Here is a 26,498-nt window from a genome sequence, read left to right on the forward strand (position 1 = left end):
CCATCGTGTCAGCGTAATGATGAAATATTGCGCGGGGTCTCTTGGGCCCTACACCTCGTACGCCCGTGGGCAAGTCCCCCTCCCCTTCCCCTCCCCTCCCCCTCACCCCCCCAACTACCCGTATTCGCTCCGCATTCGCTGTATATTTGCCGCCGCCGGTGGTGCTCCCGACAGCATCCACCTTCTGCCTTTTCCACGCTGTGTCCGTGCACCCCCTTGCATTTCTGATGTAACTGCGCTATCCTATAGCGTGCACCACCGTCGACCGAAACCGTGCCATCCAGTTAGCTCGCTTATACCGTCTGTTCTCATGAGAATAGATGATGCGCGTGTTGTGCCTTACGCGCGTATTATATACGCGCGCAAGCCGGCGCCCCGCGAGATTCAGTGTACAAGCCCTTACGTATGTTATACGCGAGGTAATGGGACGACGGGTTTTATGCGCGAACGACGCGATAATTTTTCGGAGTTGCGATTTTTTTATAACGGTATATATTTTTTTTTTCCCGCGGTATCGCGTATAATAAATATTACGAATTGGGCCGAACGTGGGCCGCGATCGCAATCCCGTGTACGTCCAAAATTGGAGAATAATTCATGTAACCGGATGTAAACAAACAAGAGATCGGGATCGAAAAGGATGCGTACAATGCTTGGATAAAAATGTTCCGGTATATAAACGTACACGCGCGGAGGGAAGAGGGAGGGGGGGAGGGATGGGGAGAGAGAGAGGGAGGGAAGGGGGAGGGGGAAATGTTTCCTAAAATATTTATTCATGAAAGGATTCGCGTATCATTATTGTTGAATATTAATCGTTACCTCCGAATATTTCAATGAATGTGCTTATTCAACAAAATAATTCTTTATATTGTATATATATATATATTTTTTTTTAATATTTTATATAAATGCATTTAAATATTATTATACGAATTATAAATTTTGATATATTTTTTTGTTCGTCTATATCGATTTTTTTCTTTCCTCTCTTTAACACGATAATTTTCTAATAAAATCTGTATATAATCGAGTTTATTTTATCAATCGGCCTTTGTCGCGTAAATTTTTGATCGAGCGAGTTTATTCCTATATGTGTATAAGGAAGATTTTCTTTCTGAAACATACGCGTCAACTAATTCTAATTACATGTCCTGTCCCCACGGTCGAAACCGTGGCGTCTAGTTAATTCAGTATATTCCCGCGAGACCAGATGATTTTATGTGTGTAAACAAGGTTGTACACGTGTACGTGATACCTTACATACTTAAATAGGGGCAAGAGTCGCAATAAATAAATCATGTATGAAAAAAAAAAATTTAATAATTAAAATAAATTAACCCAATAAATTGATTATAATACATTTCGAATAAGAATCGCAGTACGTAATGATAGAATCCTTCTCAGAAAATTACAAACGTGAAAAATAAATGGAATAAAAAATATCTTTCACATATCCTTGTCAAATAAATGAAACATTATTTAGATAAAAAAGAAATAGACAGTTTCTTTCGTCTACTTCCTTTTAATTCGTATTCGCGACTCATGACACGCGGCATCTTCAGCTTCGTAATACCCAATATTAATCTTAAGAAAGTTAATCCCGAAATTAATCCCAAGAACGAGTTGATAGCACGCCGCTTATGTAACGGCACTTTAAACGGAGAAAAATATGAAAGGAGTTCATAAATATATAATCTCTAAAGAGCTGTGTGTGCGCTCGCGAAGTGCGTCCTGCATTCGTGACGACGGCCGCACGTGCTGCATAATTATGCGTGTTAGCTTGCACATATTTCCTGCTCTCTCCGCCGCACTCGACCTAACTTTTTATTTTTTATCCCCTTCATTCATGCCTTCCCTACACCCACGATGGTGCTTTATCAAAATGTATTTCCGTAAAACTCGGCAATACGATACGTATCCGGCTTCTCGTCGTATTCGCATCTCTACATTTTATTTTGCTTGAAAAAAAAAAATAGCGAATAAAATTTTTCAAAAAATTTTTTTTCCCGACATAATTACCTATACAATTATTATCGCGATTCATTATAATTTAATTTTAATATATATCGTTATTTTTGACATTAAATATCGTGGTAATTAGATGTTAAATTGACATTCTGTCGAAATAAAACTTACATGATATTTCATAAAGCTGCAAAATAACTTTTCGCAAGCTTACAATTGCTAATATTAAAACAATTTAATAATTAGGAAATGTCATAAAAAAATTTGTATCAATAAACAGTTAAAAATATTTGTGTTTCGCGTTATATGTGTGTTTAATTTAGATATTATATTTCCAGATATAATTAGCAAGTATTATATGGTATATAAAGAATTAAATGAAATCAATTACAGACTTCCTTTTATGCCGATGTATCGTTAATTATAATATTAGAGATTTAACATATGTGAAAATAAATCGAGAATATTGATGAGAGAAAAGTCTTGAAATATAATCTCTTTATATTATAGAATATCTGAAAGATGAAAATAAATTTTCAACATTAAATGAGACAATGAAATATTAAATCTTCTAATACATTAGATTTTATTTAATTTTCCTACGTAATCTGTGAGAATTCTAATAGTTATCATAGCCCTAGTGCACTTCTATATTATCTTATTAAAAAAACCTTTACGTCAGTGTATCCGACAAAACTTTTCTTTATCAAAGCTTTACAATTTATCATAAACCCCCTAAAATTCGAGAAAGAAAGATGCCAATATAAAAATTTCTTCTAGGAACAACAGGCATAGGACGCATCACTCAAATTGAATAATTTGAATTCGCGTGTTCCAGATGAGCCATCCGGGGATGGAAAGCCTCGACATGTTAGACCCAGCAAACTCGATGACGACGTTAACGCCGATGTCCGAGAGCACGGGCGGCGGACCCGGGCATCACGCGGGCATCCACGGACCGTCCGTGTACGGCGGCATGAATGGCATGATGAGCCACCATCATCATCACGGCAATCTAGGCGGTGGTGGCGGAAGCGTGCCCCATCCGGCGCATCATCATCCGGCGATGGCAGCCGCGGCCGCTGCGGCGGCCGCGGCGGGTCTCCATCCCGACGCCGATACCGATCCGCGCGAGTTGGAGGCCTTCGCCGAACGATTCAAGCAACGGCGTATCAAGCTCGGTGTGACGCAGGCCGACGTCGGCAAGGCGCTCGCGAATCTCAAGCTACCGGGCGTCGGCGCCCTCTCGCAATCGACCATCTGTCGCTTCGAGTCGCTCACGCTCTCGCACAACAACATGATCGCCCTGAAGCCGATCCTTCAGGCCTGGCTCGAGGAGGCGGAGGCGCAGGCGAAGAACAAGCGACGCGATCCCGATGCGCCCTCGGTATTGCCGGCCGGCGAGAAGAAACGGAAACGCACCAGCATCGCCGCGCCCGAGAAGCGCTCGTTGGAGGCGTACTTCGCGGTCCAGCCGCGACCCTCGGGCGAAAAGATCGCCGCGATCGCGGAGAAACTCGATCTTAAGAAGAACGTCGTCCGCGTATGGTTCTGCAATCAGCGGCAGAAGCAGAAACGCATGAAATTCGCGGCTCAACATTGACCCGAGGGTGGCTTGTGACAGCAGAACTGACCGTACCAGCTGCCTGGTCTCGAGCCGAAACCCGAACCCCTGACCGAGTTTCAGGGATGGCCGTGAGACGTGATGCTCCAGGGCTTCCCTTGGACACCGTTGATGGACAACAATCCCCGAGTGACGAGATTCCGAGTCATCGTCGTCGGGCGAACATCATCATCATCATCGGGGATGTCCACTCGCGGGATGTCTTTCGCGGTCGCGCGAGATAAACGATGGCTCGATACCATCGGCAGATACTATCGGTACATCGTGCTGTCGCAGGCTGAGGATGAGTCGCTTGTTATCACTGCGCGTGTGTAATATGCGTGTAACGCATATTCTGGAATCACCGGTTGCAGGGAACCATTCTTCACCCGTCGGTTCGCGACTCTCTTTTTCTCTATCTCTTTTTCTCTCCAACTCCAACTATACCAACTATTACGTCTCAACGCGCTGTGTCATGTTAAAGAGATATATAACCGGCGCAAACAACGTAATACTGGTAACATATTTACGAACGTTTCGCGATGAACAATGTGTCATCGCGCTGTAATAAATATAAATCCATATCGGAAATTGAACGTGGAGTTGACGCTAAACGAAGATTTCGTATACAATATGTTTCACTTTTATCAGATAAGCCGTAATTAATTAAGGATTAACAGAAGTTGCGATAAATTTCTAATCAATTTTTCTCCACAGATTTCAGTCGAGATTCACTCATACGCGAATAAATTCGAGTACGCTACGCGATATACCTCTTTGTATCGAACAAAAATGCGCGAGAATAATTTTTGTTCGTGATAAAAAAAAAAAAGGCGCGAATCACGCATCTACGAATAATATAACGAATATAATACCGAGAAAAAACACCGATCGTTGCAATAATGCATGATGCTTTCAACAGTATGATTTTTGGAAAATGAGGAGATGCGTTGGGATTATATCAACGCTTTCTTCGTATTTTCATTTGCGTTAACAGGAAGCATTATAATGACGCGAATTCGTATTGCGTACAGTAACATTACGGAATTACACAAATACCGCGCGATTCGTCCGTTTCATTCGGGATACAATATTTACTAACATCTGTTTTAAGAATTTTTAAGTAAAATACATATTGCGATATTTGTTTGTGAAAACAGTAAACTTGGAGATAAATTTTACATTTCAATTAATCAAAATATATAAAAGTTGCAAACATTTTAATACAAATAAATTGAAAAATTCCTTCTTTTTATTAAAGAGAAAGAAACACAAAGTATTAAATTTCAGAAAAATTAAAAGTAAATTTTTCTGCCAGTCTATTCAATATTTTCGTGGAAGACGGTAAAAATATCCTAAATTATGAAAAACGGATAAAAAGTACAGAGTTTAAGTACAATATATATTGTGTATGCTTTTAAGGGAATAATTATAGGCAAAGGAGTTGACTTAATTTAAGCACTATATGGTATGTTATTACTATTACAAGTAAAGAGCTTGCACACAGTCCCGTAAAACTACGAGTTCGAGAAACGCACCACCAACGATCGCGATAAAACAGTTTACGATGCCATTTGCCCTTCGACCCTTTCGCCGTATGACATCCGCGAGCGAAATCGCCGTTTGGCGCCGATTTCACCATCATATTTCTTTCGCAGACGAATATGCGAAATCCAGTAAAATTCATGACCCAAAATAAATCCACAATAGAGAAATGATATTTCGTATTTCTTTCTTACAAAATAATCAAAATTTAATGTATTTCTATCAACTATTGTCCACGATATCGCATCAATATTTGTAGATGCATAATTGTGACATTCTGTATCAACGATACAATATTGTAGAAACCTTTATGAAAGATCTTTAACGCCAATATTACATTGCGCTTGTAATTATTTATTAATAATTAATCAATTAAAAAAAATATCACGCTTAAATGTGAAGAACATTTGAATGTTAAAAGGACAATTTTGCAACTTGTGGTTAACAAGAATTTTGTTAATTTCTATAATTATTCAAAATTAATAAATGGAGAAAAAAAAAGAGGAAAAACTTTTTATATACTTTTAGTACGGAAAGCAATAACATTTAATCGGATAATAATTATGAAATTAATAGTATCCGATACAAAGTATTTTCGTATTAGCTATTACTGCCAACGTCACTGTATCGTTGACGAAACAACAATCTTCACAATTCTCACCTCTGATAACAACCGATGACATATTACGTATTTGTAAGCCGATAACACATCGGAAACGTTCGTAAATCACCAGTTCACCATCGCAATAATTTACTGAGCAATAATCATTGAAGATACGATCGATCGCCGCGAGATAATCTCGGCGAGGTTGAAGACGAGAGAAATAGAGAAAAACAGATAGATAGAAAGAGAGAGAGAGAGAAATTTCTCATCGTTCCCTCTTCACGGGACGAGCCTGTCGTGATGAATGAACGGCGAGGAGCAAAGACCACCAACGCGTCTTGAAAAGTACAACTCGAAACATAAAATATAAAATACATATTGTTATAAAGACGACGCGCGGGTATTTTCATCGCGCCGATGAAAAAAGTGATATTAATCCTAATGAAGAGACGCTCAGTGCAGTGTAAACAGTGAAGAGAACGAATAGCATGCGTGTGAACGAGTGAATGTAGTGCGAATGAGAAAGAACCAGAAAGGGGTTTAAGATTTAGAAAAAGAAAGAAAGAGAAATAAGAGATGAAAGGAGCGAGAGAGAGAGAGAGAGAGAGAGAGAGAGAGAGAGAGAGAGAGAGAGAGAGAGAGGAACAAACTAACAGAGCTAAGAGAAATGTTTTACGTAGTGATATTGGACAATCAGTGAAAAGACTGTACCATATCATATTGAAGCAATACCGTAGCATGTAGTAAACGAATTAATTATATTCTGTTCGTATTTTTTAATGATCGTCCGCGCATCCGTCATGCGTCATGCGCCGACTATTTTCGTAAAATTCGAGGAGGAGGCAGGAAAAGAAGGGAAGAGGGCAAACGAAGGGAGGTGTTTTAGTCTCGGATACCACACACACATGTTCCGCTTTCAAAATCGACGATTAATATCTCTTTATCGATCCGATATCAGGGATGCGGGGAACGCACGGATGCCTGCACGCGCGCACAGTTTCCACTCGCGTGAATCAACGCGTGCGCCGTGGAAACGTGCGGTCTGTCAACATGCGTGTGTCGGGGGGGAGGGGGGGGGAAGAAAAAAGAATTCAGTTTTCGTTTCTGTTTTTCTCGATCAGCATCCCGCGCGCGCGCGCGAATAATACGAGATCGAGAGGATCTCTAATCTGTATACACGCGTGTCTATCTCTCTTTTTGTTCGCCCGACGAGAAATCCGTCGTATTGCGCCTTTTTTTTTTTTTTTTTTTTTTTTTTTGCGTGACGACAAAGAAGTTCTACGAATGCGAGATCGAAGCATCCTCTTAACGGAAGGTAAGACGCGCAGCGACTCGAATAAGAGAGAAAGAGAGAGCATGCGATCGGTTTCACACGACCGTAATAGCTCGGCTGTAAGTCGCGATTATTAGAATAAAATGCGCGATATCTTCTAAAGTTGGATACACGCGATAGAGACTCGTTTCACGTATCTAAGAACGAGCATTACTACTTAAATATTAGTTTTGAAAAGTCTCGAAAATAGAAAAGTCTCGAAAAAAATTTTCAAGTCACACAAATCTAATCTAGGTATTACTTGAAACCATTTTAACCAGACAGATTTTATATTTACAAAGTGAATAATTAATTATATATCTCTTATCTAACAATAAAAAAAAAATTTACTTCGAACAATATACGTTACTTAAGATCAAAATTTTATAGAATTATTTTTAAGTGAGAAAGTGATTAGAGAATTTAAGAACACAACTTCGTGTGTGTAAAATGAAGATAATTTAGTTGAATTAGATTAACATCAGAAATCCATTCTCTACATTGACAGATTGAAGAAGGTTGACTAGCCAAAAAGTTGACATTAGAAACGTGTCTCTCTCTCTCTACTTTAGTAGATAGAAGAGGATCGAGCAACTGACATGAGCAAGTATCCGGAGACGTCGATTCCTCGTTTAATTTCAACTTTGTTCCAAACTGATCTCGTACTTTCATCATCCGATTCTATAATATTAATGAGTTTAACATTTCATTTATCAATTATAGAAAATATGATTTGTCATCGTGTAATAACATCCACGTTTCAAAGTAAAGGCGTCGATACAAGATTAGATATTTCGCCCGATTTTACTTTAAATTTTTTCTAACAAATATGGAAACTTTCCTAATTATAGAATATTTTCGTAGTGAATATTAAAGGAATATTACTATTCAACGATTTCGACGAAATCTTTTTTTACTTTTTTACTTTTTCTACTTTCCAGCGCACTTTATCTTAGCAAAAATTTAATTCAAGTAAAAATATCGCGATTTTATTCAATCTTAAATCTTGCGAGAAATTTGTATCCGTATTGGACAATGAAATACGCAGTAAGAAGGTTTGCCGGATAAATGGTCGTATGTATCCAACGTTAGAAGACGTTCTGTGAGGAGGATGGCATACATCCAGGCAAATGAAGATACTAGTAATAGTTAAAGGTAAAATCGACGAAAAAAAAAAAAGGAAAACGGTAATGGTTTTTAAATTGTATATATGTAAGAGGATAAGTATTTTATAGGAGAGTAATAGCCGATTTGCCATTCTATTAGGTAGTGGAGAACAGGAGTTTTAGTGCAATATAGAAATCTATAGCGAGACCTTCATTATTCATTGTTTTCTCTCTTGTACATGGCGCGTCCGCCCGAGCGGGCTAATGTCAGCGCGTTTTTATCAGCCTTCAAAATCGCATGCAGGCAGACTCGCCTGGAATCGCGGCCGTTCTTCTCTCGTAGGAAAAAAAAAAAAAAAAGAAAAAGAAAATTTATTTTCCTATACAACTGTTCAATTGCGTAACGTATATCTCGATTCTGTCGACGATTGTCTTAAGCATGCAACTTTCTAGTCATTGTGTACACGATTTTCCTAATAGAAATTTTCAAATTTTGATGAATTAAAACGTTGGCTAGAGATGTCACGGAAGAAAAAAAATCTACCATTTCTTTAATTGTTTCTCGTATCTTGTTCTTTTGCGAATATTGCTTATTTTCTGACGTTATACGGGAGCTATCGCAATGCCATTATTATAAAAAAAAAAAAAAACATTTCTGATACTGTTGTTGTTACGTAACTGATGGAATTATGTAAATATTACTCGTATTACCTCTATATAAATTAGGTTAAGAATACGTTTTACGCACTTGACAGAATGAACATGAAATAAGACATAAGACGCCCCAGGAAGTATCCGGAATATATTGCGTGTACTAACAATATGTAATTGCACATTATTACGCGTATGTTAAGTCGTTACAAGAGTTTTAATATTCTTTGTAAAAAAAAAGAATCATAGTTCTTCAATAACATCGGTACGTACAAAATTAACGAGGCTAATGAAAAATAATCTCCAAAACTTTCAAATATAAAATTAATTAATTATTCTATTATTATCGCGATGTAAATACAGAAACGTCCTGAAATAAATTCCATACTTCCTGTATTTGGCCAAAGTCAGCGTCATTAATTACTCTTTTCTCACTTAATCATACCGTATCACGTTATAATACGATTATATACAGATCAATTTTCTCACCTTACATTATATATTCATTGAACGACTAAATAAAACATTTGCTGGGTTGTAAATTACGATTCGTCGCTTACGCGGTACGTCACGATAAGTTTCAAGTGTTTAAACAAACATCGCTGTATAATATAAAGAAATTTTTTTTTTTTTAAATTGCGATATCATAGGATGTTCTAGAACCAAATGTTTTTTGAATCAATAATTCTTCTTATTTCGAGATCGATTTTTTTTTTTTTTAAGAGATTATTAAAACACGTCGATAGTTTTTTAATCCGCTATTAAAAGTAGATTTTTCGCATATTAAAATTTAATAGCTCTCTTTTAATTCATATCAAGCAAGATTTTAATTTGAAGATTTTGATTAAAAACATATACATCGAATAAAATATTGTATTAAGACATTGTTATAAACATGACTTCTTCCAATTATCTTATCTAAAAAATTTTATTCCAAACTAGTCAAAAAAAAAATATATGACTGAAAAGATAGACAATGGTTTCAGAACCTCCTACGCAAAGAGAAGGGTGATAATGATTTACTTTGGTGTATACTGCAATAAAAAAGAAATAAACGCCCATCTGTGAGCCATCTCGTGCAACGTGAGCATTAAATCGTCAATGCACAGATTCGTAGTAATTATTATTTGATATAGAAGGGATATTTTAAAAACAAAAAATATATATATATTTCTTTGAAAGGGAATCTCAGTGAACGTTTATGTTAATTGATATATTTGACACTTGAATTAAAGGATAAGACACTGAATAAAAAAAAAAAAAAAAAAAACGAATCTTAATTCAATCCCAATATTAAGTTTTGCGATTGCAATATATATCTCGGTTTGAACGAAATAGACTATTTATGAGTAAGACTGCAAGACGGAATAAGAAGCGCTCCTCAGGCCCAAAATGTTATATACACATTTAATACAGGGTAAAAAAGTCATATCACACACATAATATGCTTTTAGCGATTGTTATCGTCACGAAATGCACTTAAGAGTCTTGCCAAATAACGCGATCAAATGTGACGCAAACTATGTATGTACGTCGTAATTTTCGATTTGCGCAGATTTACGACACATCCGTACAATATTGTATAATATGTTCTGGCTTAAAAAGCTTTAAAAGAAAAGAAAAGAAAAAAAAAACTATTATTTTGAAACCTTTTTCTTCGCAACGCAAAAAATATTTCTTATCAAATTTATTAACATAATTGTGTTTAGAAATTCAAAAACCAATTGTTTAAAAAAAACATCATTATTTTTGGATATCTCTAATACTCTTGATCATCCATCGATATATAGTCGAGATAAAAAAATGTAAATATATATATATTTGGGTATAATATCATTTAAAAGACAATTGTTAAGCGCTATAGCTCGCTATAATCTACGTATCGATCGCAACTTTTCAGCGATGTATACGTTTCTATCTCACAATCAGAGATGCACGGTTTATTTCTTTTTCTTAACCGCGCGTTTTCAATTTCTAAAAATATCTTTTAATATAATACTTCTCTCCCCACGAGCTAATTTATATAATCGCGAATACAATAGAACCTGAACATAAAAATAAGAGTTGAGGCGTTCTAAGAGATTCCTGCAGTTTTATACAAAAAGCGAGATAATCGATCTCTCAGGCGCGTAGAAAAAAAAGGGAAATATAAACAATATAATAAATATAAATAAGTTGAAAAAATTGGTACAACTCAATCGTTGCATTTCAACCTTTCCCATTTATTTTCTCATATGAGTAACCCTGCAAATTATCTAATCGGATAATCTATGGCGAAAAATGATCGCGTTGTACTGATCGCGTGATATGTGCGTAAATAGTGCGAAGACTCTTATGTACGCGTGCGTATAATTTATTCATTTTTATGGCGATTGCGCGGATCGTCAACAATCGCCTCAGATACCCGCCGAAACGATTTGAGACGGGTGACCGAAAAGTATTACGTCAAGACACGTGTGACGGGAGCAAAATTTTGTATAAAGAGAGAAAAAAAAAAAAAAAATACGGAAATTAAAAAATAATTAGTATAAATAATTATTATATCAGCAATTAGGGATTAAATGTTTATACATATAAATTGAGAAGAGGGAAGCGAAAAAATGAATTGTTAAATTTAAAAGTCTTACTCATAGGTGTTCACGGTGGGGTCAGCTTAGGTAGCTAAATTCTACATAGAGAGAAACGCGATGTCGTTATGAAATCTTTTTCCCCATCGTTCAATCGAATTTGCCCAATTGTTGATAATCGCAATCGCTCACAACGATTTTTAAAGCTAATATACGCCGCGTTTTTTGTGAGACGAGACGTGGTCGCGATTGCTCGTTCCTCGGTTCGGTTAAGATACTTTTACGCGTAAATACTTAATATAGAAAACGAGCTCTCTTTGAAAACTATTTTAAATAGCGATCAATAACGATAACATAAGAAAACACTTAGAGCATACTTATCTTCCATTAAGGAGAGGAACTTCGCTTTCGTTCTACATCTATTCGTAACGCATTTAACAGACTGGTAAAAATCTGAGAAACTCGCGCGGACCGCGCGCATACCGTCGTTTATAGAAATAGAAGTAACATCGTACTACGCATATTTATGTTTACACTATGTCTACGTACAACACATTCAACGTGTCTCATAATAACTCCAGATATGTCAGAATATGAATCTATATGTGTGTAATAACGATCGACAAATCATAATCATAATTTTTCTCACAGCGAATTAAATTCTCATTAATCTCTAATAAATTGTAATTAAACGCGATCAGTGTAAAGGTGAAACGCTATTTATGAGTAAGACTGTAACTATCGCGAAAACGATATAATAAAATATAATAAAGACATATCATAAAAGATACTAGTTTAATCGTCTGACATTGTAGAAATTTCTATGTAAATATGTTGCGTGCAACTTGGAGCAATGTCTCGAGACTATGTTTATGTATAAATAAATCATGTATCCCATAGCAAACTATTTGATGTTATCCTTTTAATTATTTGCTTTGGCAGACGCTTGGGCTAGCTCTTACATTCGTAGGCACCTTCGAGGATCTGTACATAATCGACAAATATTGTACGAATTGTAAATCTATTTGTAAATTATGTAGCAATTAGTTTGTTAGTTAAATTGTACTTTGCTTCTCTAAATACTTAGAGCATAACTCACACAAGTAAAGAATTCTCGTTATCCTTCGTATGGTCTCATTCACAATGAACGATTTTGATTTTATTGGCGCGTATCACGTAACTCGAATGTTAGCCAATATCCCTAAACTCTCCCTCATAGTTTCGCATATTATCGAAATGAAACAAGAAATAAATAACATACTCTACATATCGCAAATGCGTGTAATAGCAAAATTTTCATGAATTTGTATCAATGCGTTATCGGCTTCTCAAACGTACCAAATTGCGCGCAATGTACGATAAGGGGAAAGAGAAAGATTCCTCCATACTGTACATATCATGTGCCATAATTCATTTACCATACTTTGTGTCCAACTTTGTTCCAAGTACCTACTCAATTATGAATATTATAGTACATAGTATAATAAAGTAAACCTTGATGTTATTGATAATTTCATTGTATGCCTTTCACTTTCCATTTTCCAAATGTTTTTAAACGCTCGAGAAAAGAATCCGTCTATGAAAAGAAAATGTTGAAAGAAAAATATGAGAATGGAAGAAAGATGAATAGTAAAGATTTTTCCGATGTCGAAACGAAAGTCAGATATAGATAGAGAGAGGGCCCAAGGCAAAGATAAAAAAGTTTTAAATTTATACAAAATAAATAAAAAGGAGATTAAAAATTTCTAATAAGAGATTTTAATCAGTCTCGCATACTTGCACTCAATTGCGCAAAATTCTCTCAAACTAACGATAAATGTACATAAATTATAAAAAATGTAGATTCATTGTAAACGTGCTTATTAAATATAAAGTATATCTTATTTTAAAAAAATTATATTTTATTAAATACGTTCCTTTTTCGTCGCAACTATTTAATTCGTTAAAAGAAAAATAGAATTTTTTATGATAGAGATAGAGAGAGAGAGAGAGAGAAAGACTGTAAAATGTCTTTAAATCTACTTTTATGCAATGCACGAATGAATTTACATCCTTTCGCGTCATCCACAATAGCAGTAATCTCTCTGTCTATTAATTGCGTACAGAAAGACAATAGTTATGCCCGCGGAAAATAAGTATCGCATGCAATGTTTTTATTGAACCGAATCTAGACATTGTGGCACATTGCGTGCTACACTACAGCGTTGCGTGGAATTATAAATTTATACGGCAGGCACGTGTACGCCGTTAAAAAGATTATTTATCCAAATCAGAATATCGTGCCTCGCGGACTCGCATTTCACGCGAAACGGAATTGCGCGTTTCATACCGGCGCCGGCGTGGCACAAATGATATTTTCTCCGATAATCATCAAAAAAAAAAACTAAGAGATAAATATCGCACGAAGTAATTCGCGTTATGCATCTTCTGCATTAATTAGATTAACAACTTGTCCCTAATTTTCTGCTTCAAGCGATATATTCGCGAATCGAAATTAAAACATTATCCGCGCGCCTTCGAAGCAAGACACCTGTTAAGTGTAAATTGTCAAAAGAACAAAAATTCTTTTCGATAATTAAAAGTGCAGCTAACGTTATCAACGCTTGGCACATCTAACTTCTGTCATATCTAACAATAAATAATGCGATATTACGTATCTATTACGAATAATGCAATTAATTATTATGTATGAAATCACTGTTCTATTACGAACAACGATCTTTGTTAGAATTTCGATTGTGTTGCGTTTAGTAAATCTATATATAAAGAGTAGAGGAAAAAATGTATCGATATATAAATAAATATTTTAAATTGTTGCGTTACAAGAGTAAGAGAATTGAACTTTATTAATTTAAGTAGTCAATTTAAAAAAATATAGAATTTCGACTTTACATTTTATATATATCTTGAGTGATTCTATTTTTATTTCTATTAGTTAATTTAAATATTATTAGAGACAAACGCGTTTCTAAATTAGAGTCTCCTGTCAAGAGACTTATTTTGGCAGTTCTCTTAAAATTAAACATGAAAATCAAAATTATTAAATAAGTAAGGAAAAGTAGATAAGTAAATTTTATATATATACATCATTACAATTAATAATAATATTTTAATATATAATATCGAGAACGTTTATCTCCAAACATATATTGAGCTGCGAAGCACAATTGCGAGTATTTGCAAACGTTTCACTGTGTTGTGCGTTGCGTTGAACTCTACCGCATAATTATCTATTTCACAGGTAAATCATTATACAGCGCCGTGATTGCAAGTGAATTTTACAAGGGGCAACGTTCAGCAGCAAGACGAAATGATATAGTTACTATGTAGCCGCGAGCTATTGAAATTTACTTGCCTCAACAATATCTGTACGTAATATGCGCAACTCGTGAACAATTAGAAAAATTATTGAAAACAAACGACGCGTATAATTGGAAAAAAAAATGTGATTTTTGTGTTAGACCAAAAAAAATCTGATAGAATAAGAAAGCTACATTTCGAATTAAATGCGGCGTTAAAATTATACGTCATTAAACGTAATTTAGTTTTAATGATCTACTAAAAGTTCTTAAGTTCTCATTCACTACTTTATTGTACTAGTATTGACTTAAGATCGGTACAAGCAGTTGGTTAATATTTGTCCATTGAGAATAGACAAACAGGATCAATTTTAGGGGAAGCCAAAAGGAGGGGGAAAATACAATAAGACTTATTTGTGTATTTTTTCTGTTTAATTTCGAGATAATCAGTTTATTTAAGCAATAATCTTTTATTTAACTAGAAAAAATGTCAGCAGAATATTATATTGTCTCCAGAATATTATATTGTCTAAAAATTCGTTCTAAAAATAAGAGAAATAAAAAATAGCGAAATCATATAAAGTAAAGTCAGATAAAATTTACGAATTTTTATATCATTTTCAATCTTCCAAAAAAAAATAAAACGCTCTTTCTATAGATTCAATATCAGTGAAATAAAATCCTCCATAGAGGATAATTTCCAAAAATTGATGTATAATAAATATATCTATAGAAAAGTTACATTGTAATTTAAAATTCTTTATTTTCCTAAAAAAAAAAAAAAAAAAAGATTCTCTTCGTAAATCAGTTACATACCTGAAAAGAATAATCCGCTCGATACGGTGACGATAAGTCCGTGACTAAGAAAAAGCCGCGAGGGAAATGAGTTTACGGTATCTGCTGATTAATTGGCACGACGGATAAACATTGGTCGAGAGACCTAAGGCTTGTTTGCTTGTATATACATCGTCGGTAGTAAGGATGAAGGACTATGTAGGCTCGTTCGCGTATTGAACGGGCGCACGTTGACACGAACACGCGTTCTCCAGAACATGTGGCAGGCGCGTACCTACCTACCTACCTACCTACCCCCGTGTAGCTTTTGTGTTACAAATCATGTTTACATTATCGCTATACTTGTGCCGCTGCTAACCGGTGTTCTATACGCGCACTCATTCTCGACAGTCTAATAGCCCGAGGAGGCTAGGCCAGCCAATTTACTGAGCTCAAGGGCTGCGACGATTAGTTTGATTTTCGGATTCGTTAGGTCTGTAGTCATCGAGAAATCGGTCCCGGTCAATGCACAAGAAATCGACTAATTGCATAAGTGAAGCGGAGAAAAAATATTATCTTAACTCCACGCACGCGCGCGATAAGATTTCCCGGTCTAAGCGAAATGGAATACTCTCGTTCATTTTCGATGAAATTTTCACCGATTTAATTTAAAAAAGGGTAATCCGTGTCGAAAAGATTTTTTTCTTTTACATTAGCATATTTCAGATTCCAAGTAGTTATTTACAGAGATAGTTATAGTCAATATCGCAACAGAACAATGATTTATATTTTGATTCTTATTTTGAATAAATACGCAAGATTTTTACGCGTCATTTACGTCGTTTAAATATTAATGAATACGCGCGGATAATCGCTAAGTATAACAACATTATAATGATCGCCTTGTAAAATAAATCAAAAATATTCTAATCTTCTTTCACTCACCGATACGATGTGCAACAATAAAGCTGTAAAAGCAGTACATGATTTAGAAATAAAATATAGATCGCCTCTCCTCGAGTCTGCTTCTTCTTTCTTCTTCATCTATTCAACTGCTTCTTCAAGACATAATAATCACTCGCAAGGATAGTTAATTACGATTCGCGCGCAAACTAGTAAAATAATCGCGCCATGTTTTCCGGTATTAATCTGTATACTGTCGTATCTGTTGATTATATCGCGTGTATCACGATAGTTCGATGTATTATGATGATACACATGTGCTCGAATAACAAAAACTTATACCGAATTATACGGGGTATATATACTGTTGACATATGGTAACTTTGTTGTCATTTGTACGGGGAAACTTTGTTCTATTGTCATTACAATCATAACGATTAATAAACTCTCGGTATTAGCAACTCGTAAATTATACAACGAGACAACGATCACTTATCAAAGCAAGTATTTCATACGATTTATACTTTTCGAATAACAATCGCGAAACAATAAAATAAAGAATAAAAAGCGAAAAGTACTATCGTTTCATCGAGATCTTTACGGAAAATTAGTCCCTTTAACAATGCTTAAACTTGGATATATCTCGCTTGCCATAATTATATTTGAATTATGAACGTATATAAGAGTACAAGAAATACAATAATATCGAGTACAAATATGATGGAATATGATTCAAGTAACGTGGAGTTTTCATCAAAGAAATACATCGTTTGTGTTGACAATTGCTTTATTAAGAGATTCGAGAAATCAAATATATAATATGGCAGGAATTTATTTTATAATGTGTTATAAATATTTCGTAACGCTAAGGAATTCACAGCGACGCGACACCGGTATGCGCCTTGACGGCGCGACCTTATTTACGTACCGTAACCTTGGTCATTCACGCGGCGAGATTCGAGCGGCGCGAGCTACGTCAACATTATCTTTCGAGACACGATCGCGACAGGTGCTGGCGATGCTGAACGGGATGATTTTCTTATCGATTATCACAATTGGCAACTATTAATCTCGATTAACTCTCGCCATGTGAATTCATACTGAAACAAATCGGCTACTTATCGATATCGAATGTTTCGCGCGACTTGAATATTTCAGATAATCGTGACGACAAAAATTATAAAATATCGTTCGATCGTTGAGATCTCTCTCTACGGACGATAATTGTATCTTGGATTTTGCTTAGATTCGGATGTATTTCGCGTCGCGCTTTGAAAATTTTATCCAGCTTTAAATATTGGTAATTTGTCTATTATTTTAGTGACGATAGCAATGCATTAATCATCAAATCGAATAATTCAAGCAATAGAGACTCGTAATATGTTAACTGATTTTATTAATAATAATCATTCATTTCAGTTATATTTATATATATTCTCGAATCGCGTCTTAATTAATTTTTAATTTGGTTCGCGTATTATTAGAATAAATCAATAATCGATATCATTTTCAATAACCAATAAAAGCACCCGACTACGAGTAGGAAAGGCATTACAATGCATTTAATATAATCTAATTGTAAGAATAATTATGTGTATCTCCACTTGCGCGATATAATAAAATAAAATGCGCATTGCGTTACTTGGCTGATACCGGGAGTGCCGTACAAAGTATACCGTATAACGATCATATTTTGCTAATTAATGCGCGGACAATCGTAACTAATTATGTTTTCGTAAGTGAGCGTGAAGAAGCAACTGAAAGTATGAACAACAGAAGATGAGCGAGTCCAGAGAGACATCAGGCAATCTATACTTTACAGATACAACGTCGGTGAGTAAGAGAAAATTATTTTTTATCTTTACTTTGAAGTCATAGATTCGCAAATATTATATGCGTATGATTTATACGAAATGTTAAGATAACATGTATAAAATTAGAATATACGATATATACAATAATACAATAATTATATATTTAGAAAATGACATATTTAAAAAAAAAGAAGAAAAGTCTTTTTCTGACAAATTTCCTGATTATCTGATTATCCAAGTATAAAGATTTTTATTCGCGATACAGATACAATAATAAAAAAAAAATGTTTTATGTTACTTATTTTATAAATTGCTTGATTATTTTTTATTTTACTTGTCTACAGTTATTGCTATATTAAATACAGATCAGAAATTTGAATTTAGAATAACAGAAATATTAAAGATGGATTAATGTATTACGAATCTATCATCTCAAAATTGTATATGGATTAAGAATATTAATATTTTACTTTAAAATACGTTCGTTGATTTATTATGTACACAGGAATGTGTACATGAAGCTCATTCGTCTTGAAACAGAATAATATTCTGTTTACATAAATTATATTTCAAACATTATGAATGTATCAATGTACATATATAATTGATTATATTTCTATATAAATATTAAGATAGTAAAATATTAAAATATTTTTTGAGAGTGGGTATGTTTTTTCTAATATCATGTTAAAAATAATCTCGATATCGTACAAGCAATGTATGATAATAAATATAATCGCGTCAAAAGATATAAAAAATAAAGACCTCAAATATGCACGCGCTCATTCGTAAAAAACAGTTTTGCAAAATAGTCTGTTATTTTACTACAATATATATATATATATATATATATATATATATATATATATATACGCTCTCTCCGAAATGTCTGAGCTAATAAATGCTAATGTTAAAATGCAATCGTTTCATATGAATAAAAAGAACGAACGAGTATAATGGCCTTAAACGCGACGGTATTAGTTACTTCAGTGTCTAGCGTCACTCTGTTGGAGTTACTAATACCGACGTATTAGCAACCAAGTTAAAAGTAGAACAGACTATAGCTGTTAAATATTGATTCGGGAACATTTAACCGTCTACGCCAGAACCAATCAGTCAGAATGTACTCTTTTCGAACAAAATTGCATTTTTCATGTTTTGCACGTCATGTGTTTAAAAATATTTTTTTTGCATGTATCATAGTAACATCAATAACTCTATTTTTTTTTTTTTTTTTTTTTACACAAAGTGTATCTTATAAATATCTATTATTTGGAATGCATATATAAGATTCAACGTATAATCATTCCCTGCATATATTATTAAATATTTTATCGCGAAAGGTTTAATAAATAAGTATCTAGTGATATTTTAAGCAAAATGTAAAAAAGATTTTTTGGAAATTTAAAAAGAGAAATAATCTTATGGAGCGGCGCAACGGGGACATAAACAGAATGCAGTAAACTTAGATTCGATGTGTAAAAAGGCATCCTGATGTATTATTAACAATTGTTTATTATCAACACTTTAATATCATGATATATTACACATACGATATTTAATATATTATGAATTATATGTGGTGTGCTGATTTGAAACCTACATTTCATATACATCGTAATAAGCAACAATGATGGCAACAATAACAATAAATTATTTTCAAATTATTAATATCTATATACATATAAATCATATCCCATATATATCATGATATAAGCTAAGATAATATAAAAATATCCATAATTGTACGAATGGAGTATTATTGTAGGAGAGATAATCTTCTATATAAATTTTAGGATAATTCGTAAACAAGCGAAAGATTAAAAACAAAAGACTTTATTTAATTCTTGAATGATGGATTATTTGTCTAAGGAAAAATCGATTCCAAATCATTCAAAGAGTTCATAAATGATTTTCAGACACTCTACATAATTTACATTCAAAACACAATGTTATAATCTTATATCTTTATCTAAAAGATTTCTAAATAAATCGAAAGAGAACTAAAATTCTATTACATTTTCGCCGATATACTTAAACCCTGGTATTACAATCCCATGGTTGGCAATGACAACCATGGAGATGACGAGCACAGGCACAACTTTTCTAAGAAACTACAGTATATTAGTCCCGGCGATCACGTCACAAAAGTTATTGCGATACAATGACAATCCTCATAAATGATTCAAACGAGCGCGGAATTGTCGGGAGTTATGTGACATTGTTCGACCGCTCTCGGATACGTGCCCCTTCTATCCCTGCCCCTCCTCCTCCTTCTCCTACCCCCTGAACAAAAGACTCTCTGACACGCAAAATTGACCGAAGGAAAAGAGAGTAAAAAAAGAGATGTGACTGGAAAGGGGATGAATGTGTGCGGCCAGTGTGAGTAGCGCTGCGCAACGAGAATGGCAGGAGGCGAGGAGAGAACGAGAGCGTCGCGATGCGGTGCGTAAAAGCGAGAGAACAAGGGGGAGGGGGTCTTGGCAAGAACACAAAGAGAGAGAGAGAGAGAGAGAGAGAGAGAGAGAGAGAGAGAGAGAGAGAAAGAGAAGCGGTAAAGGAGAACGTGAGGGCGAAGGAAGGGTCTCCGAGATGTCGTGACAGTGAGGGGTCGGATATATCGTTTTCCACGAGCCACTGCAACAGATATAACGGGCACGAGGGCCCGGAGTTGCCGACGCGAGACCCGAGCGATGAACGTGAATTATACATGACGCACAGAACACAATCGTCCATCTCTCTCTCTCTCTCAGCTCTCTCTCTCTCTCTCTCTCTCTCTCTCTCTTACTTTCTCTCTCTCGCACGCGCGAACGCGGCCCCATCACAACCCTCTTCCCGAAAACCGCCCCTACCGGCTTCCGCCAACTGCCCGACACAAATGCCGACACTCCTGGATACCTTCCTGATGGCCGGCTGTCGCCCGGCCCGTCGCTCGTCGTTTACGAACGCGAGTGTCTTCGATTTCTCTGGGAAAATCCAGAGATCGCGGAATACAACGCCAAATACAACGCGATTGACTCCACCCGTTTGCAGTCAATGGAGCGCATTTACATCTGACGCGTTCTGTATCTAAGATATTATTCGGAATTGTATTTATTTAAAACAAAGTATATTATATCGATAAAAATGCTAAAATTTTCAACCAATTAATTCAAAATTTTCAAGCCGATCGTAAGATGTCAATATGTTATAATTTTGTAATAATCAAATTAAAAATTTTTTTAAATAAATTTATGTCACATTAAGAAAACGGATAGATAATTGAAAATTTTTGACTCTTATATTAATTTGAATAATTAATACGAGAAAAATCAATTTTTAAACATTATCAGATACTCTCTGTCCCCAACTTGCACCAGTGCTTGATTTCATATTTAAATGGAAGAGTTGACGCGACAAGGATGACGGCCCTTCGTATTTTTACGAGAGTGTTAATGGCGTCGAAAGACCCTCTCGCCTCAACGAGAATCTACCCTCACTTCCTCGCTCGTCCCGTAATTGAAAAAATATGAACTTTTTTGTCGCCGCAGGAGAGTATTTTCTTCCACCCTCATTGCCCACCGCTGTCTTAGTTGGCACGTTATTATAAAACATCGTAGCTCCGTAAAGCGAAAAATTAAGACCAGTTTCGCCGAGAGAGGAAAATTGATTTAAACACAGTTACACACGAATGAAGGATGCAAAAAAATTGAATAATATTATTGAGATTTGTGAAATTATCGCATGATCGTTTCGCGCTTTACAAACACGTGTCGCGTGATTAGAATATGCCATAAAATATCGTTCTCTATATATTATGGATTAATTCATACTTTTATAAAAAATAATTGTATTCAATTCAGAACATTCATACAGAATATCCAATGAATTGTGATACAATCGACAAATAAAATAAATAAAAAATATAAAATAGATATTTTTATTGGTCATATTGGTTAGTCTGAAAAAAATAATCTACATTTTTTATTTGTTTTTTTCACGAAGAATCATTTTCTCTTGTTGATTTTATCATGTTTTAGTGAACACCCTATATAAATGAATAATTGTTTTACAACAGATTTTACAAATAGTTAAAAATGAAAAGCTTTTCGGCACAAATTAAACTTCACGAATGAAAATAAATAACAAAATCTTATTCTGCTATTGATTTTAAGTGAATTTTTATTCAGACCTTAATTGTATATTTTATCTGTAAGACCAAGAGAGAGATGTCTAATAAAAGTTAAAGTGTGAAAGAAGACGTTTAATTAAATTCTTAAAAAAAAAAAAAAAAAAAAAAAAAATTGACACCAAATTCTGATCAAATAATATATTCGTAAAATTCTCTTAATAACGTTCGCATAATCGATGTGCGCTTTAATTCTTTATTAAGTCGTCCACCTGAGGATAAAACATATCTTATAATACACATTAAACATTCGGCGAATTTACGGGGTTATTTTTGCGCGTTCTAAGGCGTTACCTTACGCCTCTTACAATTACCGAGAATCGTTAATCCGCGGGCCCAATTGCCGGTGGCGGTTGAAAGACGCCGCCATAAAGTAAAAACACAAGAGCTCGTCTTCGCTAATCAAAGTGTTTGCCTTCGCTTAATCCTAGCTTAGCGGGAGACTTAAATATTCCTTGTAAACTCCCGGCCAACGTCGGGGATTACTAAATGGGAGCAGCGAAGGGGTCTTGTCTTCGACTTAGCTAGAAAGTGCCAAGCTTGACTGTAATAGGATAAGACCGAAGACACGAAGAGAGAGAGAGAGAGAGAGAGAGAGAGAGAGAGATTTTTTTCCGACAACAGTGCACGCTTCAAAGCGTATAATGTATCAACGAGAAAATCTTCAACCCTCCTTCCTCCGCCTACCCTCCCCCCTGCACCCCGTCCATCCGCGACGTTTCGCCCAATATCGTGACTTAATGGACTAAAATCCGAGGGGGGTTGCTCGATTTTGTTTCGTAATGACTTAGAAGTGATTCTAATTGTTGCATTTTACATGGCGACACGAAAATTTGGCAATATATAGTATAATATTAGCTAATTCGTTTCTCGCCTTAATAATGTGCCAGGCCGATCAATCATTCCGCGCAGTTTCCGAAACACTCATCGAAAAAGCAAACGGATTAATTATCTTCCGTGATAACGTGTACGCGATAATATTTTCCTAGAGAATTACTTATCTTTGGCATGAGAAAATAGATCTAGCAACTGTATAAATCAAAAAGTTTGAGAATTAACACGCGCTCATCCCTTCTGTCAAATAAATATCTGCAGATAACTCCTGTATACATCGCGTCGCGTGTCCATCAAAACGCATGCAAAGTATCCGCCTAATTTTCTCGTACAAGTGTCTGCAACACGCGTGTAACATACTAGCTTACACACGCTTAGCCATGCACACGTCTATCCATCTATCAGTAGAGTGTTTTATATTGTTGCATCACACACGCACACGCATACACACACACGCGCGCGCGCGCGCGAAGATACCCCTCTACCGTTTCGAAACGCCTAGTCGCGTCGCGACGTACACGTTAAGAGAACCGTAGAGAAGTATGCATGTTTTGAGAGAGAGAGCGGTATTATATCGAGCATAAAGAGCGGCCGTGTCCCAGGAGGATGCACCGCGTACGTGCTCGTATACCTTATCCGAGCCCCCGCGTCGCCAACTCGGGACGAGAGAACTCTCCCTTCTCGTTCCTTTCTCTCTCTCTCTCTTTCTCGACGTGACTCTCTCGATCCACCCTACTTTTCACCACACGGCTCTCCCTCGGTCTCTATATGCCATCATATGCTACCTCGTTCCTTCACCCTCTTTTTCTTTCTCCTTCTTCCTTTATCTCTTGAACATAGAACAGGGATCGAACAGGTTGATAATCTCCGTATAATGTAAAAACTCGTATTGTCGCCCCCTTTATATGTATTCAAAATATAATATATCAGCTGAAAACCCTCCTATACGTTTCTCTCTCTCTCTCTCTCCTCTAACTACTTCAAGATCACCCTTCACCGTCATCTTATTAACACTTTCGTTTTTTTTTGTTTTTTTTTCTCATAATGCGTTATTGGCGACATTTCCGTGCTTTTGTCAAAAGCACCGCAATAGATTATAATCTCTGATCGATGCGTGTATAAGTTTCGTTTCGGTGAAATCGAATGTCAAAGGCTACTTAGCATCGGATGGGCTATCGATATCCGTTTGACAAATAATAGGATAGATGAATTAAATTCTTGATTGATAGTAGGATAGATGAACGAGTCTTCCCTAATTTATTACAGCTAGTAAAATAGTACCTAATATTTAAACGTCATAAATTAATTACAGATCATGGTAAAATTAAAAATTTAATGACTCTTTGGCGAGTGCGATTTTCGGATATCCTGCATGGAAAAAATATTTAATATTTAAATCATGCTTATTAATGATTGATTTTTCAAACTTTTCTTTCGTATAAACTATACTTATATATAATATAATTATCATAATTTTTTTTTTTTTTTTTTTTTATTTTTTCGATAGTTTTCGAAACTATTGACATTATAGTTATTCGTCGCGCGATTATTGTTTCACGTAGATAGATTCCTGAGAAATTCTTACGAAAATTACATTTATCTGTAACGATCGATAATCTTTCAAGCTAAATCGATAATCTCTTTTTCGAATTATAAAATATATTTATTATAGGAGAATTTAATTTCAATAACTTTTTTTTTTTTTTTTTTAATCTGATAGTGTTCAATATTCTTTCTATCTTACGGTTTTTATCCAGCGGTTTTTCTACAAACATCCGCATAATAGAGATATAAATACTTATTAAATATTTTTACATTCTTAATCACATTTCCGGGAAGATTGTGTTCTCTCATTCCGAATTCTCATACATCTTTAATGGGTTTGATTCAAATGATAGCGATCAATTGTAGCAGCGCATGACGAATTTTGCAGCCGTAAAAACTACAGTGCCGAAATAAAACCAACGTCGCGACGTGGATACTCGTGGAGTACGTGTATAAAACTCACAAGAATGGTCAAACGAGGCAACGTCGGTTTACCCAGGGAATTACTGCGCGCGGGCCAGGCAGCCAATATTCTTAAAAGATTAATGCGTTTCTTTTCTAGGTAGTGACGTGACATTAGAAGAAGGAAAACTACGTTGCTCGGTCTCTGAAACTTGACTCGCGGTAGCGCCAACCTGGCCCATGTTCCATCCGGTGTCTATATATATGTGTGTATGTGTGTGTATGTATACGTATGTGTATATCGAATATGTCCGTTTTGGTCGCCGGACTCGCAATCATGATTCTTTTTCCACTTCCGTCGCCTGAAATCCTCTTGTGTGATCTGGCTCTGCGACCCATCTATCCCTGCCCCGTCTTCTCCCCTCGTCTGTCCCCTTCGAGTCCCTTCGTGTATCTATCCCTTTTCGACTTCTACCTGTCGCCGTCCCTCGATTTGCGCGATTTCTTTCGGACGTTCTTGTCGTCCTACCTCTCGTTCGCTGTCGTCCCTCTGCACAATTAAGTGTTCTCACTTTGATTTCCGTCTGCGAATTCCTACTGACCCCGTCTACTATTATTCCGTCCCGTTATCGCTACGTTAAATTAGTCGCGAGTAATGATTATCGACTCTGTGCGCGCGCGCGCGCGCGCGCGACGTTCTCCGCATCGTATCTCATGCTCGCGGTGATGCTGTGCCTTACGTACGTAACATATAGTACGGTTGAAAAGTTTAGAAAACGGTTTAAACGGTTTCGTATGCTATAGAAGCGCACCCCGTTTAAAATCGATCTTCGCCAAAAAGAGGTAAATTAATTTTTGAATTTCAATTTTGAGATTCGAAGGGATAGCATTTAATAGATATCAAGGTAAAATATAAAATTTTATAAGGAACGTACAATGTACATAAACGGATGATAGTTTAAAAAATGTGAATAGAAAATATCGGTTAACGCGTATCGGCGAAAAACGTCTATGTATATGTATATATGAATCTGCGAAAGTTAAGAAGAAGACCGAGCGTAACGGTACCTGCGTGACAGTGTCTCCTAAATATTCAAGCGGGGCAGGTACCTAAAACTTGGCAGCTTTATCTCGGCATTACTCGAAAATTTATTCATATATAATGAACGGCTGAATAATGTACGAGGTTAACCCCTTGTTCTGCGCCTACAAAGCCTACGCGAGGAAACTGGGAACTCTGAATATTGCGAGGAGGAGATGGAAGAGAGTAAGAAGTAACAAACGCGGTACCAGATTATATTTAACAGCCCGGATGGGGGGTCTTCAGATTGGGGGAGAAATGTATTTTCCATGGAATTATGTGGGGATACAGTGGAATTAAGTGTACCATATTTGATTATTACCCT

The 26,498-nt window shown here is 35.7% G+C and overlaps 2 protein-coding genes across 3 annotated transcripts in view; one reads left to right on the plus strand and one right to left on the minus strand.

The window, feature by feature from the left end:
* The window catches only part of Acj6 (abnormal chemosensory protein 6), a 44,320-nt gene extending 37,544 nt beyond the window's left edge, over positions 1–6,776 (plus strand). For both annotated transcript variants that reach the window (XM_070302009.1, XM_070302010.1), the window contains exon 4: positions 2,804–6,776. In XM_070302009.1, coding sequence (XP_070158110.1) covers positions 2,804–3,568 — 765 coding nt within the window. In that variant the 3' untranslated portion in view covers positions 3,569–6,776. The remainder of the gene's footprint in view (positions 1–2,803) is intronic.
* The window catches only part of LOC138936540 (beta-galactosidase), a 110,223-nt gene that overhangs the window by 72,347 nt on the left and 11,378 nt on the right, over positions 1–26,498 (minus strand). The gene's annotated exons all lie outside the window — the stretch shown is intronic.

Source organism: Polyergus mexicanus, unplaced genomic scaffold (genome assembly GCF_030449975.1).
Source record: "Polyergus mexicanus isolate NDT 795.1 unplaced genomic scaffold, iyPolMexi1.0 SCAF_9, whole genome shotgun sequence".
Taxonomy (NCBI): domain Eukaryota; kingdom Metazoa; phylum Arthropoda; class Insecta; order Hymenoptera; family Formicidae; genus Polyergus; species Polyergus mexicanus.